The sequence below is a fragment of the Gorilla gorilla genome, chromosome 23 (assembly GCF_029281585.2).
Source record: "Gorilla gorilla gorilla isolate KB3781 chromosome 23, NHGRI_mGorGor1-v2.1_pri, whole genome shotgun sequence".
Classification (NCBI taxonomy): Eukaryota; Metazoa; Chordata; class Mammalia; order Primates; family Hominidae; genus Gorilla; species Gorilla gorilla.
The window spans coordinates 26,025,528-26,041,663 of NC_086018.1; the positions used below are offsets into that span (position 1 = coordinate 26,025,528).

Here is a 16,136-nt window from a genome sequence, read left to right on the forward strand (position 1 = left end):
AAAAGGTTTCACTCTGTCTCATTTAAAGCAGCCAAACTCCTTCCCCTGTGTTCAAATACCTGACTCACAAAAGATTGTATTTGTAGATATCAGGAACTAAGGATATGCTTTCCAACTGCATGCCTCACCTCAAGATAGGACTGCAGCCTGTGGGCGGGTTCAGGGGCCCCTTCACATTCTCCACACAACCAGCTCTGAAGGGCAGCAGAAGCACAGGGTGCTGCTAGCAGCATTTCATTTTTTGAAATGCTGGTGACAGTGCTTTTTGCTTTTTCCAGTGTATAAAGGCATTATTCTGATCATTGTTCTAACTTGCTTGAGGCTTAAGTCCATAACCTTCCCCCTTCCTAGCACCTCTACAGGAAAACTAGGTTGTCCTGAAGCCAGCTACCACTAATCCTGATAGCATATTCTTTAAGTCACGGGAAAGTCTGCAGGGAGAAAAACTCTAAAACACATGGCACAACTTTTATACATTCAGAGGATCCCTTTCCAGGACGACCTGTGGCGCTGGGGAAGCACTGGGATGGGTCAAGGCAGGGCCACCTCCTGCCCTCCACCTCTTCCTGGCCTCCACCAAGCCAATTTCTGCCTCAAGTACAGAGCCGCCACAATAGTCACTGCCTTCAACTGGCTCAGCGTGGACACCTCGGCCAGTGAAACCATGCTCAGGGGTGGGGCCTGCAGGCATGTCGACTGGAGCATGCTCCCACCCTGAAATCACTGTGCTGGCTGGCAGAGGCAGGGGGCTCACTAGATTCAAAGCTCCTCGGGAACAGGCCCAGCCCCGTCCTTCTGCTTCATCCTCTTGGGAAAGCCCCCAAGTTCAACCCAAGAGCGGCCATGAAAAGCCTATTGGCTGATTTCTAAGTTGTCTCTTCTGCTTTCTGTGCCAAACTAGACCCAAAATGCAATGCTGCTTTGGACCCCATACCATTCCAGAAACTTTACTGACCGCCAACGTGTACCAGGCCTTGTAACAGCTTCTGGGGACACAGAGATAAGGGGCAGTCCTTGCCTTCAGGGACTGCAGAGTGGGCAGCAAGCACAGAGCTAAGTCCTGAGTCCAATCAGGCACAGCTGCCTCTCTGTATCCCTGGGGGATTATTCCAGGACACCCCTCAGATACCAAAATCCTCAGATGCTTAAGTCCTGGTATAAAATGACATTGTGTTTCCATTAACCTTCAGACAACCTCCTGTATACTTTAAATCATCTGTAGATTATTTGTAATCTAGATTACCTAACAGAAGGCCTACATGTCAGTTCGTTCACATGGACGCAGTGTAGTAGTCAGCATGTAGCAAATTCAAGTTTGGCTTTTCATAACTTCGGGGAATTAAAAAATATATATTTTCGCTGGGCATGGTGGTTCACGCCCGTAATGCCAACACTTTGGGAAGCCAAAGCAGATGGATCGCCTGAGCCCAGGAGTTTGAAACTAGCCTGGGCAACATGGTGAAACCCTGTCCCTACAAAAAATATAAAAATTAGCTGGGCGTGGTGGTGCACACCTGTAGTCCCAGCTATTCAGGAGGCTGAGGTCAGGGGAGTGCTTGAGCCTGGGAGGTCGAGGCTACAGTGAGCTATGATCACTGCCACTGCATTCAAGCCTGGGGACACAGCAAGACTCTGTCTTAAAAATATATATGTATTTTTTCAATCCATGGTTGAATCCATAGATGAGGAACCCATGGATATGGAGGGCTGATTGTCTCAGGTACCATAAAACACATCCAGGTATGTAAGGGGCCCAGTGGTGGGGAGGGGAATGAAGGGATCCAGGAAGGTAAGGAGAAGAGGCAAGGAAGGTTTCAAAGAGGAGGTGACACCTCAGCTGGGCCAGAGAGATGAGAGGAGCCTGCCAGCGCCAGATGACCTGAGCCTCATGGGGGCAGAAGGGGCAGTCACAGCCAGTCTCCATCTTTGCCCTCTGCTCCCCTCCCGGTCCCCAAACACCAGTGCAACATTAATGGAACAAGTAATCTGGGGACCTGAATGCAAAAGGAGAAATGCAAAGGGAGACAGGCAAAGGCCTCAGAAGGCCCAAGTGGGTAAAGAATGGAGAGTCCAAATAACCTTCAGAGGAGCGGGGATCCCTGGGAAATGCAGGCCTCAGGGCGAGCAGGAGGGAAGGCTGGTAGTAAGTCACTGAAATGGTTTGCATGACAGTCAGTAGCAGTAAAGAAAACTTGGAAAAGCAAGGGAGCTAGGTTTATATTTCTTCCTCCAAGGTATGGCACATAAATCAGGGTAAGTGATGATGGTATCTCAGAAGCTTTAAGCTGGAGAATTCTCTGCAGTTTTGGTCATCTCATTAAAAGGAGGACGCAGGAGAGGGTCATAATCCTAAGAAGGGAAGGACAACCGAGCATGTGCACGGACTGCAAGAATGTGCATGCAAGGATGTGATCGGATCCGGGAGGCCCAGGAGCACAGGGAAGGCTTGGAGGGACAGTGGCAGTGACCCGGCACTCGGAAGAGGTATCTGGGCACAAGAAGCCACTGCTCGCCAGGCACACATTCACTGCTGCTGCTGCCTCAGGGGCTTTATGCACCTGTATGTTTTTTTTGAGATACGGTTCAGTTCTGTCACCTAGGCTGGAGTGCAGTGGTACGATCATGGCTCATTGCAACCTCAATCTCCCAGGCTTAAGCGATCCTCCTACCTCAGCCTCCCCAGTAGCTGGGACTACAGTTGTGCACCATCATGCCTGGCTAATTTTTGTATTTTTTGTAGAGACGAGGTCTCGCTATGTTGCCCAGGCTAGTCTCGAACTCCTGGGCTCAAGTGATCTGCCCGGCTCGGCCTCCCAAAGTGCTGGGATTACAGTCAAGAGCCACTGTGCCTGGCCAGGTGCTTTACACATTTGTCTAACCTGCTCTAACCTGTTGCATTGGGTGTTATCATCCTCATTTTCTAATGAGGAAACAGATACTCCAGGAGGGGAAGCAGCTTTGCCATTGTCACCCAGTCAGAAAAGGGCAGTGCCAGATGCAAATCCAGCTCTGCTGGTTCCCAAAGGCTCTGTGCTTTCCACCACACCCTGTTCCCAAGCCAGAGAACATCCAGAGGGCACTGGCAGGTAGTGCAGCCTCCTGACAAATATTAGGCAAGACACATCCTTGGAAGGCCAGGCAGGGAAAGGTATAGGCATTTTCTGGGGACAAAGAAATCATTGTGCAGATGTGGTTTCCCAGGGATACATTTCTCCTCCGTCATTTGGCTGGAGCAGAAGAGAGAGCTGCTGAAGGCCACTCCAACAGCTGTGAGACAAATCTCCCACCTGGCTGCAGACTACTGGGAAGAAGGGGCCATGCAGCCTGGCTAACAGCAGCCTGCTCGCCTGCTGCAGGCTCCCTGGGCTTTCCTAACAGTCTACACAAAGGCATCTGATGGGCTCACCATTGGGATTTGCGAAGATCCTGAGCCCTCCAGCACTCTCTGCTCAGTCAGAGGGCTGTGTTTGAATTAAAAAGTGATGTGCAAAGACCAGGGCAGGTGAATACACACCACAGAAAACCTGTCTGTGGCAGATTATGCAAGGGTGTCTTTAACATTAGACTCTATGGTGGAGTCAGTGATTCCCAACAATATCTGAGGCTGAGGGCAAGAGGGAGGTGGGAATTAATTCTCTGAGACTCCATCTCACCAGAAAGCATAGCCCTGGCTTGAAGTTGCTCAGACAGGATTCTAGGATGAGAGGTGGGGAGGTGGGGAAGCATTCATTCCCAGTAGGGTGTGGGCACAAGGTGCAAAGAAGCCCTCTGGGAAGGGCACAGCCACGGCCACATCCCCGAGGCGTCTGCTAGGTGGGAAAGGGCACAGCCATGGCCACATCCCCGAGGCATCTGCTAGGTGGGAAAGGGCAGCCTCGGCCTCACACTGATGCACGGCCCCTACTGACAACTGCTTAGAGGTGCACCTGCGCCTCCCTGAGCCGCACCATCACTCTGTTGGGCAGGCTGGGAAGGGAGCATCATTTCATTTTGTACATGAGGTCACTGAGGCTGAATGTACCCGGCTTGTAGGGAGCAGAGCTAGGGCTTGAACCCAGATTTGCAACTTAAAGCTCAAGGCCTCCTCCACTACCAACCAACCAACCAAGTCTGTGCTCCACCTTATTTTTCAAATGCTCACTGAGAAGCTGGACAGAGCGGACTTGTGTTCTGGAAAGCCTCCGGTTGTCTCAGGAGCCCATTTTGGTGTCTAAGAGGGATACATGTGGGCGCTGACTGGTAAGCGATGTGTTCTGATGCGGAGGAGCCTTGTGCCCCCAGGAGGTGCTTACCCCTTCCATGGGTGCGATGAGCAGGTCATACAGGGCACGGAGCGGGGGCTTGGCAAACGAGCTCTGCCTCCTGGGAAGAGAGGAGGTCCCGTCCTGGGTCGGTGACACAGTGTTACTGAACAGGCTCGTCATGCTCTGGCAGCTCCTGGGGAGGGAAGGGCCGAGGGATCAATCAGGGCCACTCAGACAGGCAAAGACTCACCCTGGCCCTCTAAGCCATGCCCCTGTATGGAAGGCAGGCTGAGGCTTCACAGCAGCACCCCCGCCAGCCTCCCTCCCAGCTCCATTCCGTTCTCTTCCCTTTCAGGTAATTTTCACACTACAGTGAGCACTGTCAGAAACCGCAGGGCAAACCAGCTGCACACAACAGCATACATTTCTATGGAGTTTTTCTACATAATCAAATGTCCCTAAGTGCTGTTCAAAGGATTTAATTACATCCTGTGTGGAGCAATTGTGTGCAGGCAAACGTGAGGACCATTAGGAATCAGCGACAGCCACCAAGCTGATGAGGACAGTGCCCCAATGCCAATTCATGTACCAAGGGGGCTGCAAACAGGACAAAGAGCATGTTGGCCCCCACCTTGGGCTCAGAGCAACCGCTGAGCACCCACCTGAGCCCCAGCACGGGCTCTGTGGCAAGGCAGTAGAAACCCCTGGCCCCATGGCCTCATTGGGAAGATGCTATGACCAGGCAGCAGCTGCAGAGTGGGTTGGTTTGAGTATGGCTGTATAGTTTTGTTTCGCTTTTAAATTTGTGTTCCAATGTTTCCAGGCATAGTTTTATTAATACAGAAGCATTTTCAACCCCAAGGACCCCAAGCTTCATACTTCCAACATGGGATGAGAGCATTCACTGATTCATTCATTCACTCATTCATTTTGAAAATTTTCCCCAAGCACTGGCTGTCTGCCAGGCACTGGTATAGTCTCTGGGAACCTACAGAGGACAAAATGCACAAGTGAGCAGAAGAGATACAGGGAGGGGAAACGAGTCCATTTCCAATGCAGCAACAAGGCTGCCCACACGCATCCTCTCAGCACCTGCCCTGTGGCCTGGCCACTGTGGCCGCAGCACAGCCATCAGTGACATTCTGTGCCTGATTACTGGACAGACAGTGATTTTTTTTTTTAAACAGACAAGGTATCATCCTTCCTGTAGGAGATAGCTTTAAAAAAAAAAAAAAAAAGACAAAGTGTTGCTCTGTGACCCAGGCTGGAGTGCAGTGGTGCAAACATAGCTCACTGCAGCCTCAACCTCCTGGGCCCAAGTGCTCCTCCTGCCTCAGCCTCCTGAGGAGTTGGGTCCACAGTTATGTACCACAACACCTAGCTAATTTGTAAATTTTTTTTTGTAGAGATGGGGTCTCACTGTGTTACCCAGGCTGGTCTTGAACTCCTGGGCTCAAGCAATCCTCCCACCTTGGCCTCCTAAAGTGTTGGGATTACAGACGTGAGACACCACACCCCACCATCAGTGATCTCTTAACCTCGATTTAGACACTGTGCATAGTTTAAGAGTTTCTGCTACATACTCTAGGACTCTTAAGGGCAAAGACCATGCCTTAAACCAGATACACTGCTGAGGTTCAGTAGGTACTCTGGCTACTGGCAGTGACAGCAACTAGATTGTTGCCGAAGAAAAGCACAGAAGGCTGCTCCTCTCTGCTGGTCCAGGCCAGGAGCTGTGACATCAAAATAAATTATTTGAAAGATTCAGTGATGTGTTTTCCAGGTAAGGTTTCTACCCCTAGCTCTCTCCCACTCCTCCCAGTGATCTTGGCAAGGCACCACTTGACCTAAATTCTAGGGTCATGCCAAGCCAAGCTCTCAGCACCCTCAGCCCCCAGCCTGGTGCCTGTGAGAGAAAAGCAGAGCAGCAGGACTTGGAGGGCCAGGGAGCCCACTCACGTCCGCTCCCTGGCCTCACTCGCTCTGGAAATGTGTAATTACAAGTGACGAGGGCTGCAGCATGTCTTTGCCATCAGAGCCAGTGAAGCACAGATAACCCCGGAGTGACACTCAGAGGCTCACTTAATTCCACAGAATACACTGCAAAGAGCAATTCTCCCCTTAAGGAGAGATTACCAAATTGCTCTCCCGAGGAGACGCTTTGGCATGACGCGCGGTGTCTGTCACGGCACTGTTGGTTACCACACACACGTGTTCTCAGCAGACAGGCAGCATGGCCCCAAAGAGCCTAGGCTGCCATCCAGACAGCAGATGGGCAGCAGCAGGAGCACTAGGTGCCCTCTTCCTATGTACCTCAAGTTTCATAATCTAGATGATGGCCTGGACTATGGGCTCATGTACCCCCAACTTGAGGTGCCTGAGTCTGATCAGTCCAGCTGGGGGTGACCGGGGGAGTGCCATACCCCCAGATAGTGCTGTGGCCCAAGGTCCTCAAGATGACTGATGGGGACACTCCACAAACCTCAAGGCCCTTCGGCTTTGAACTAAACAGGCTCCTACTAGAGAAAGAGACCCCAGCTCTAGGGAGTTCTCAGGACAGCCCCAGCTGTCCAGGGAGACCCAGGAGTTCCTTCAGCTGCTCCAAAGCTTGGCTACTTACTCCAACAAATCAGAACCAAACACCCGGCCCATCTGACCCCTCCCTGAGGAGCACAAGATGTCAGGTTGGACAGTCCCTGGAGGTCTGGGCAGGGTACCCCTACTGGCAATGCTGAACTACACAAGGAAGTGCCAGGGAAAGGCTGGAGTCTGATGCCGGCCAGCAATTCAAAAGAGGAAAATGTCTGGAAGAAGTGGTGGACAGACGTGCTGAGCTCGAATCCCAGCCTTGGGCACTGCTTCATGCCCTGCAATCAGGGGCAGTGTCATCTAGGGGCAGGGAGTGTGGGGCCTGGAGAGGATGGCTGCAGCACGTGGAGAGCCAGACAAGGCTTGGGCATGTGAGCTAGAGACAGGCCTGGGGCAGGAGGGCAGAGACCAGGCTGTGGATTCCAGGGCCTAAGTGCTAACGGTGGTGGCATCTTTTTATTGAAAATGCCATGAGTGCCAGAGGCATCTAAGGGGCCCGGTGGCGCTAACCCATCCCACATATGTCACTGCCCATGATGTGCCAGGCACCATGGGTGCCACCCAGGCCATGGGCCTTTGTCCTGGGTTCCAATGGAGGCGGGGCAGCACCGGGGATAAGTCCCTGACTCCCACTGCTGGTCGGGCTGAGCTGAGGAAACGCTCTTTGGGACAGCACCATTTGATCTGGGCTACAAGGGATGACTTGGTGGTACCCTGCCTGGACAAAGTGGAGGAGGTCATTCCAACAGAAGAACAACACAGGGAAATAGAGACTGGGGTACTTGGGGCAGTGAGTGTGAGGAGTCATGCGGACAGAGGGCTGGGGATGCAGGCCGAAGAAGAAAGTGGGCCAGATGGGCCTGGGCACTGGGCAGAGGATCTGGGGTTATCTATGGGGAGAAGCAGTACCTCTTACCTCTTTAAACAACCAGGCTTGCCTGATCAAGAAGTTCCTCTCCCCAGGCTACCAGTTGTTTCCTAGGGGATGAGCATAAGGAAGCCACCTGTGTCAACACCCCTCCCCTGAGAACATTCCCCCCATCCCCAGGGCTAACACAATGCAGATTCTTCAAGAACCAGAGATTAATGGGGTGGCCAGGGCACCCAAGCTCCAATGAAGGCTCTGCCTCTGAGTCTCAGCTGAGCACCCCCTGCCTGGAACTTGACCTTGTCCTGCTCTCTCCAGGCCGCCAAGCCCACCTGTGCCCCATCAGCACTTGCTGGCCTCTGCCCCCCTAGATGCCACATCAAGCACTGGCTCTCAGCCTCCCACCCTGGCCCTTCTTGCAACCTGGCAGCTCACAGACCAACTATCTCTGGAGCAACAGTTCCTGGGCACTGACCCTAGCCAGCCCAGTCTGGGTGGGCCCAGCAGGACCTGGCCACGGGGCCCCTTGCATTCAGGCAGGCGGTCCTTTGAGAATACTCCTCTGATCTGTGCTGCTATTCACTCTGTGTGTGTGTGTGTGTGTGTGTGTGTGTGTGTGTGCGCGCGGAACCCGTCCCTAGAGAGATCCTTTTCAAAATAAAAACAAAAGCCTAGAAATAGTTGGTAATTATGAAACAACAAACCAAAAAACCAACCAACCTGAAACCGTGATTTGAGGTCAAAGTAAATCCATCAGGACTTTCTCCCTGAGCAGGAGGCATCTGTGGCTAGCCGCCCAGCCCCGCAGCAGCAGCCTTCGCAGTCCTGCATCTGCTGGGCCCAGTGCTGCCTTCCTGCCCACGCCTCTTCCTTAGTAGCTCTTCACACAGCAGCTGCCTCTGGTTTCTCCACGCTATTGGCCCTGGTCCACCTTGACAGCAGCCACATGTGGCTGGTCCCCACTGGGGAACTGCCCTGGGACTGATAGGCTCAGGGGCAGGGAATGGGAGTCAGGGGTCAGGGGGATGGCAGGCAGGAAACCAAGGCCAAGAGCTACTGAGGGTCCCTTGAACCCTGGGAGCCGTCCGCCAGAGGTGCGCATGGTGGGAGGGTGTCAAGCTGGGACTCAGAGGACAGGATGTGGCAGGACACAGCCCCTCCCTGGTTGCATGGGCGGACCCAAGGTTTCCTTGCCTCCACCATCATTAGTGCTGCTGCTGCCTTGTGCAGACTGCTGGAAGCTGGTAAGGGTGAGCTCCCTTTCACATGCAGTTTCTGTTCTCACTGCAACAGTTAAAGCAACTAATTGCACCTGTCTTACTGGGATACCTCTGCCTAGAGATCTGCATAAAGATATATTCCCAACAGATCAAAACAGCAAAGCAGTCAGCTCCTTAGCCCTGAGCCTTACTGTTCACAGCTGGGAGTGGACCACCAGTTTGCCTAGACATGTCACCAAAGAGCTGTGACTCTGGCAAGGAATGTCACTTCCCTCTTTTCCTTGCTGGTAAAATAAAGGGTTGGGCTAAAGTTCTTGTAGGGCCTCTTCTAGGGTTAAAAAAAATTTTTTTTTTTTACTGATGATCAATCCAACTGGAACTTCTAGTTTTAAAAAGTGAAAAATCTCCTCTATCTAGGCAAGCCCTCAACCCCTCTGCTGAACCTCAGCCCTTCCTATGTCTCCTCTGTGTGGGCATCAGGCATGGGACAGTTAGGGTGCAGGCTCAGCTTTCTGGTGGTGTAATCTGCCCAGGAGAGTTGGCACTACTGATACATGTCCTTGTGGTGGTGTGGTTTTGGGCCTCTGAGTCACAGCTGGCTGGCAGCAGGCACCCCAGGCTCTTGAGCCCAAGGTGGCAGAATGCTCACAGTGGCTAACAGGTGTGCACTGGAGTGTGAGGGATGACCTGCTCTCTGCCGTCCACCTTCCTACACTGTCACGACAACCTAGTCCTTCACTGCTTTGTAGAAGAACGGCCACAGAGGGCCGGGGGCTCCTCAAGGCAGCACTTTAGAGTATATATAGTATTGCTCTGATCTCCACAGGCCTTTCACCCTGGCTGACTTCTCTTTGCCTCAGCTCTCTGGGCTCTAGAGAACAGTGCTTTTCGCTTGCTAGAATGGGAGCTTTGAAAGGGGTGGAAACATGCTTGCCACGTGGCAGGAGCGTGAGCCGTGGCAGGGGCCATGCTGCCCATTTAGGAATGAAGACAGCCCAGAGTAGAACACACATGCACCCCTCTGCCGGCACAGCCAGGCCTGCCACGGCGGCCTCACCGGCTCAGGGCCTGTGAGGTTACTCCTCCTCTTCAGACGAGGAACCAAGGACCAGAGAGAGCAAGAGACCTGCACAAAGCCACCAGGCTGGCAGGGCATCAGGCCTCCCACTTGGCAGGACAGGGGCTTTTGCTGTGCCCTCCCAGCCGCTGTGTCCCTAAAGGTGGTGTGATGGTGGGTGGCCTCTCCTGGGGGCTGCAGCTCCGGGCTTCACAGCTGCACCACCCAGGGGCTCCAGCAGGTGGCACTGGCTCACTTTTCTCACAGTCTGTCCCGTGGCTGCCAGGACCCAGCTGGACTGACAGCCTAGCTCTCAGCAGAGGATCTTCTCACCTCACACTGTCTTTATTGGTTTATTCTTCAGATGATGTTTATTAACCTACTTCAGGAACATTTTCATTTTCTCCAAAGCACACAGTCTGTGTGGTGGCGGGAAAAGGAGAGGGCCCAGCATGCATGCAGAGAGAGGTGAGGCCACAGAGGGTCTGCGAAGAGCAGCCAAGGGGCAGAGGGGTCAGGGGCGTGGCTCATGTCTCTGGAATGATGACAAATGCCAGCTGGGCTGGGCTCGTGAATCTTCCCTCGCTGCTCATGAATCTTCCCTTCAGGGAGGATGAAGGGCTCTATTCCTGAGGCAGGAGGAAGCCAACACACTGCTCACACTCCTTTGGGCAGTCTGTGCTGCAGCAGTGCCTGAGAGCGAGGATGAGCCTGTGTACAGCTGCTCCCTGGCTTCCCGTCCACACTCAGCTTAAAGAGCAGAGTTAATTCATGGTGCAGACAGCAGCCTGGGCAATTCCCCCTCCCCCAACACACACACACACACACACACACACGCACGCACGCACGCACGCACACACACGCACACACACAGAGCTTTCTCAGGCTCTCACACTCTGAGGTGGAGAGTGAAATGCACGCACCCACTCTGCTTGGGCCAAACAAGCTCTTTCAGGCAGCTGGGACCCGACAGACCTCCCTGTGGAGTCTGCCCGCCCTGCCTTCTGCGAGGCAGGCTCTCACCTCAACCCACTCTGCTCTGTCACCCCTCACCTGGCTTCCAAGGCAGCATTTCTGCAGCAGTCTGGCATTGAGGAATCAGGTCTCCCACGTGAAGAACACAGCACTGCCTCCTTGGCAGAGAAGCATCTACGTGGGGTCAGCAGATGAAGAAACAGGGGCTTGACTCTCCCTCAGCCAAGGCTAAGAAAAGGGCTCTGGCTCAAGCCTGAAGATGACCAGGATGTTGGGGGCCCACCTAGCCCTGAGATTCTGGCCCTCCTGTCTCTGCAGTAGGGCTGACCAGATGGCTGGGAGGAGGGAACAAGCATGCTAGAGCTTAGTGCAATCTTGAAGAACCTCACTGGCTGGCTGGGGCTGTCTGCTCCACACACATCAACCCAGAGGCAGCCACTACCATGGGGCCAGCGCTGTGAGACTGCCTGGGGAGGGGCAGCTAGGAAGGGTACCACCTGAGGAACGCATGAAGGGGCGACCTGAGGGAAGGCTTTGCTCCTCACGGCACCAAAGAGAAAGGTGGTGCTCATTCACCCATTCAACACGGGCTAAGTGCCTCCTTGGTGGCCCTGGGTGAGCTGCAGCGGGGGAATTCAGTGAACAGGGAGATTTGGTCCTTGCCCTCGTGGAGTTCACAATTTGATGAGGACCAAGCAAGGCCCGATAGCAGCTGTGTACATGTGTGCTCACATGTGTGCGTCTGATCTTAACGCTTGAACACAGGTGGTAGAACGAGGCCTCTGGGAGTGTCTTCCTTTCTGCCTCTTCCCTGTGTCCCGCCCTCCTGCTCCTCTGGGGCTCAATTCCTCACCAGGCACTTGGTTCCTTCATGGTCTGTCTAGATATAGGGCCAGGAATGCTCACCCCAGGGCACATCTGGCCATGACATCTTTAGGATGGCTGGAAGGGAGGGGTGAGAAGGGAACTAAACTGATATGGGGCATCTTCTAGAGTACGGACATGGAATCTCAGGGCCAGGTGGGTCCCCGCCATCTTCTGGGCTGTGACGTGAGTACACCACTCGCATCCTCTTCCAGCCCTCAGCCCCGTTCACTGTGACTAATGAGTAAACAAAGATGCAAGGTTAAACATCTCCTCTAAGGCAGCAACATCAGGGGCAAGGCCCCATCACTCCATGCAGTCAGGCAGCAGAAAGCCTGTGGCCTGAGGGGGCGCCCTCTGCTCTCTGGGGAGCCGAAGGCCTGGTGCTGTATGGCATCAGGCCCTGAACCCTCATCTGCCTCATCTGGCTTGTGCCCTCTATCCCAGAAAGGCAGACACTGCACAGAACACCAGTCCAGGGGCCATCTGTGAAGACCCTGTCCCCAGGTCACAGTTCTACAGGGGTCAGGGAGGGTCCTCGGTGGTGGCAGCTCATTCAAGGTGTGGCTGCCATTTCTCAGCCCGTCATTTCTCTTCTGATCAGACACATGGTCCTCACCTTCTCAGGATGTCTTTATTGCGCATATTCACCTGCCATGCCCTCTGTGCTGCTCTGCGGTCAGGCTGCCCTGGGGGGAATCCTGCCTCAGCCCCTCACTTGCTCACCTGCTCACACTCACTCAGGTGAGCCCCTCAACCCCTCTGGGCTGCAGCTTCCTGCCTCACAGGCGAGGACTGCACCTGGCAGACTGTCAGTGTAGCTCCTGCTCTGCTGTGATCGAGCTACCTGGAAAATCCTTTGGTTCCTTCCTCCCTCAACTGAGCCCTAACCAGGATGCTCCTAAATCCCCTCTGGGGCTCTCAACTGAGCTGCATCTTCTGAGGTAGCTGGCCTGAGATCTGAACCTGAGTTTTAAGACATCAATGGAAAAATTAATTGGCAAATACATTATATTTAAGTAACCAGAGATGCCTCAATTCAATTAAAAAACAGGATTCTGAAACCATTCAGTGACTTCCCTCCACGAACATCCTCACACGAAAGGTTGTCTCCTCTGGGAGGTGAACCTGGTGAACACTGCATTTTAAGTACTTATGCAACAAGCTGTGGGCGCTTCTACCTGTTCCCCTCCTTAATTGCCATGTGCCTGGCTGCTCCTCCAGAGAAGAGCCACAAGGCTGGGCAGGTACAGGCAGGGACCCTGGCTCTTACGGTGGTGCCTGGCTCCTCTCAAGCTCAGGAATGAATCTGGAGCTGCATGTGGCTTCTCTCCCCTTGCTCTTGGACTCTCCTGGGCATGCTGGGTCCATGGTAGGTTCCCTGCCTGGGCTAAGGGTTATGGCACATGCCTCCACCAAGAGGGTCTGCACCTGCCCTCCTGCAGGAGCCACGGCAGCAGTTGGTGGTGCCCAGCCTCTGCCCACTCTGGGCATTGTGCTGTGGCCATCTGCTCTTTACTGTAACAAGTATGAGGCTCTAGGGCCAAGCCTGGAGATGCTCACCTTAAAAGAACCTGATGCCCAGGCCAGCCTTGCACAGGCTTTTCCTGCTGACCCCATTCAGAGATCAGAACGAAGGCCCAAGCCAGGCAGTCATTGGGGTGGGCTTCTCAAGTGCTCAGGGATGGAGAGAAGAAAAGACAACCTCGTGTATGGCAGCCTGCCCAGCTGATGCATGTCCAGCAATACAGCAAAACCCCCTTCCAAAGGACTTTCCACTTTCAATTTGTGGGTCCAAGCCTGTCCCTGAAAACAAACCTGTGGGGTCGAATTCACTTGTTCACAGAGAACCTCCAGAGCTGGATTAGTCAGAGTTGTCTGAAGACAGAATATGCTGCCTCAGGAGGTAGTAAGCTCCCTGTCATGGGAGGAATTCAGGCAAAAGATGGGTGATCACCTGGCAAGGGAGTTAGATGGATGAGGGCCTGTGGGGCCGGAGCACTGTCTTTGGAGTCTGGCAGACCTGGCTCCTAATGCTGGCTCTGTCATTTTCTAGCTGTGAGACCCTGGGCAACTAACTTAACCTCTCTAAGCCTCGGTGTCATCATAGTACCCCTCATGGTTGCTGCAGGGATTAACTAAGATAACACATGTAAAGCACTTAGCACAGTGCTGAGTGCTGGGAAGTAATCAGCAGACGCGCACTGCTGTCATTATCATCTTTGTTATTGTTGTTATAGTTACTTAATTCCCTCCCTCCCTCCCTTCCTCCCTCCCTCCATTCCATGCCTGTACCTACTTAACACACAGCACCCTGCTAGGCTCCTTGGGGATACAGAGATAAATCAGAAGTGACTGAGCCTCGGGCGAGTGCACAGCCTGGGAGGGGAGAGGGCATGGACACAGGTGACAAACGCAAGGTGCATGGTTGTGGCTCCCTACCCGCAGATAAAGCACCAGGAAGTTTTAGAGAAGGGAGAAATGTTTCCAGTAGGGGCAATCCAAGATGGATTTGTGAAAGATGCTGTGTTTGAGACAGTGCCTCAGGGGAAAGCCCTCTTTGGCCATGTCCCCATGCCCAAGTGAAGACCCTGAGATGTGAATGGGCAGGTCTGGGGTTCCTCTGGGTTAGGACAGAGGGTGGGGGGAAAATGGAACAGGAAATGGGAAGAATGGCAAGGTGGGACTGTGAAGTACTCAGATGCCAAGATCCACACTTCCACCCAACCCCACTGGAACTCCTGTGACTCCTGTCAAGAGAGGGACACAAACAAAACTGCGCCCCAGCCAGAGGGGGGACAGCGATGACCATCAGCCTGTCCCAGGTGGGTGGTAATGGGATCAGTGTGAGGGACAAAGTCACATCCAGTGAGGGGCAGATTTCATCTCTGCCACTGACAAGTGGGCAGACTTGGCTTGGGGCAATTCACCTTGCTGAGCACCAGCAACCGTTTGAGGCTGTTGATAGGCATCAAGATAGGCAGGGACAGGACAGGGGCTCCTGCCCAAAGCCTGGTGACTGGAACCAGCAGCTGCAGCAGCTTTTGGCAGGGAAGATCCTTGCCCAGAATAGTCACAGTGAGGTGAGTATGGGTGGATGGCAGCCACGGCATGCTCTACATGCCCACATTTAATGTGGCACAGATGACCTGGAGGTCAGAGATGGAGAGAACACTCAGCTCCTTATTGGGGCCAGAAGCCAAAGAGGCACCAACAAGGAGCAGGGGACAGAGATGCAGGATCCCAGCCAGAAAGCTGGGTATGCAATCTTGGGGGTTCAAAGCCAGGGCTATAGCTGTAGCTGACGGCAGATTGGGTCATCACTCTGCATTTATTCAAGGTGTTTCCAGTGGCCCTGAGAGAGGTTGTAGCAGGAAGAAGCATCAATCTATCAGTTTCTTGGTGGAGATTTGATCTTTTGGATCTTTTGAGTGGTTGATTCACCCCTCAGAAAAGAGCCTTTAGTGCCGTAGAAACCTCAGACTCAAGGTGGGGAGAGAAAGAAACTACTTACTACACAGCAGGATTGATCTCGTCATCATTACCCTTATTGCATCCTAGTAACTACTCCATCGGTAAGCAAACGTAAAAAGCTCAAGGTTACCTTAACACAGGGCAGAGCCAGGTTTCAAATCAAGGTCTGGCTTGCCCCAGAGCCCAAGATTTCTCCTCTGCACTGTGTGCCTCACTACAGATAAAGGCCTAGACCTAGGAAGACAGTGATCAGCAGATGGCCGGCCTACACTGGGCTTTTGCAGCACTGCTGCAGCACCCTCCGTACGGCCCTAAAGCAGGGTGGCCCACATGTACATTCATAAAAAACCACAGCCTGGCCAGGTACGGAGACTCACAAGGATCCCAGCATTTTGGGAGGCCAAGATGAGAGCATCACTTGAGCCAGCCTGGGCCACAAAGCAAGACCCTGTTGCTACAAAAAAATAATTTAAAAAAATTGGCTGGGTGAGGTGGTGTGTACCTGTGGTCCCTGTTACTCAGGAGGCTGAGGCAGGAGGATCACTTGAGCCCAGGAGTTTGAGGCTGCAGTTAGTTATGACGGCACCACTATAACCCAGCCTGGGTGACAGAGTGTGACTCTGTCTCTAAACAAAAAAAGAACTACAACTACACATCCATGCAGACGCACACACAGCAGGACACGTGTGTGCCAGGTCTCAGCTTACAGGCCAGGCTGGCCTTGTGGAGATAGCTCTCCTCTCCAGTCACTGCTCTCCACTGTCCTGCTGACACTTTCTTCCCCGCGCCTTTAGGAAGTCCTCCTGTGTATTACAGTCACTGCATTCCCTCCCACCTCCACTGTA

The 16,136-nt window shown here is 53.4% G+C and overlaps 1 protein-coding gene across 8 annotated transcripts in view; it reads right to left on the minus strand.

Moving 5' to 3' along the window:
* Positions 1–16,136, minus strand: part of TTC28 (tetratricopeptide repeat domain 28) — a 718,078-nt gene that overhangs the window by 31,889 nt on the left and 670,053 nt on the right. For 4 of the 8 annotated variants that reach the window (XM_055374083.2, XM_063705029.1, XM_055374085.2 and 1 more), the window contains 2 exons: positions 11,032–11,127; positions 4,293–4,437 (listed from right to left, as the gene is read on the minus strand). In XM_055374083.2, coding sequence (XP_055230058.1) covers positions 4,293–4,437; positions 11,032–11,127 — 241 coding nt within the window. The remainder of the gene's footprint in view (positions 1–4,292; positions 4,438–11,031; positions 11,128–16,136) is intronic. The other 4 variants (XM_055374084.2, XM_019018517.4, XM_055374087.2 and 1 more) reach the window with 1 other exon arrangement.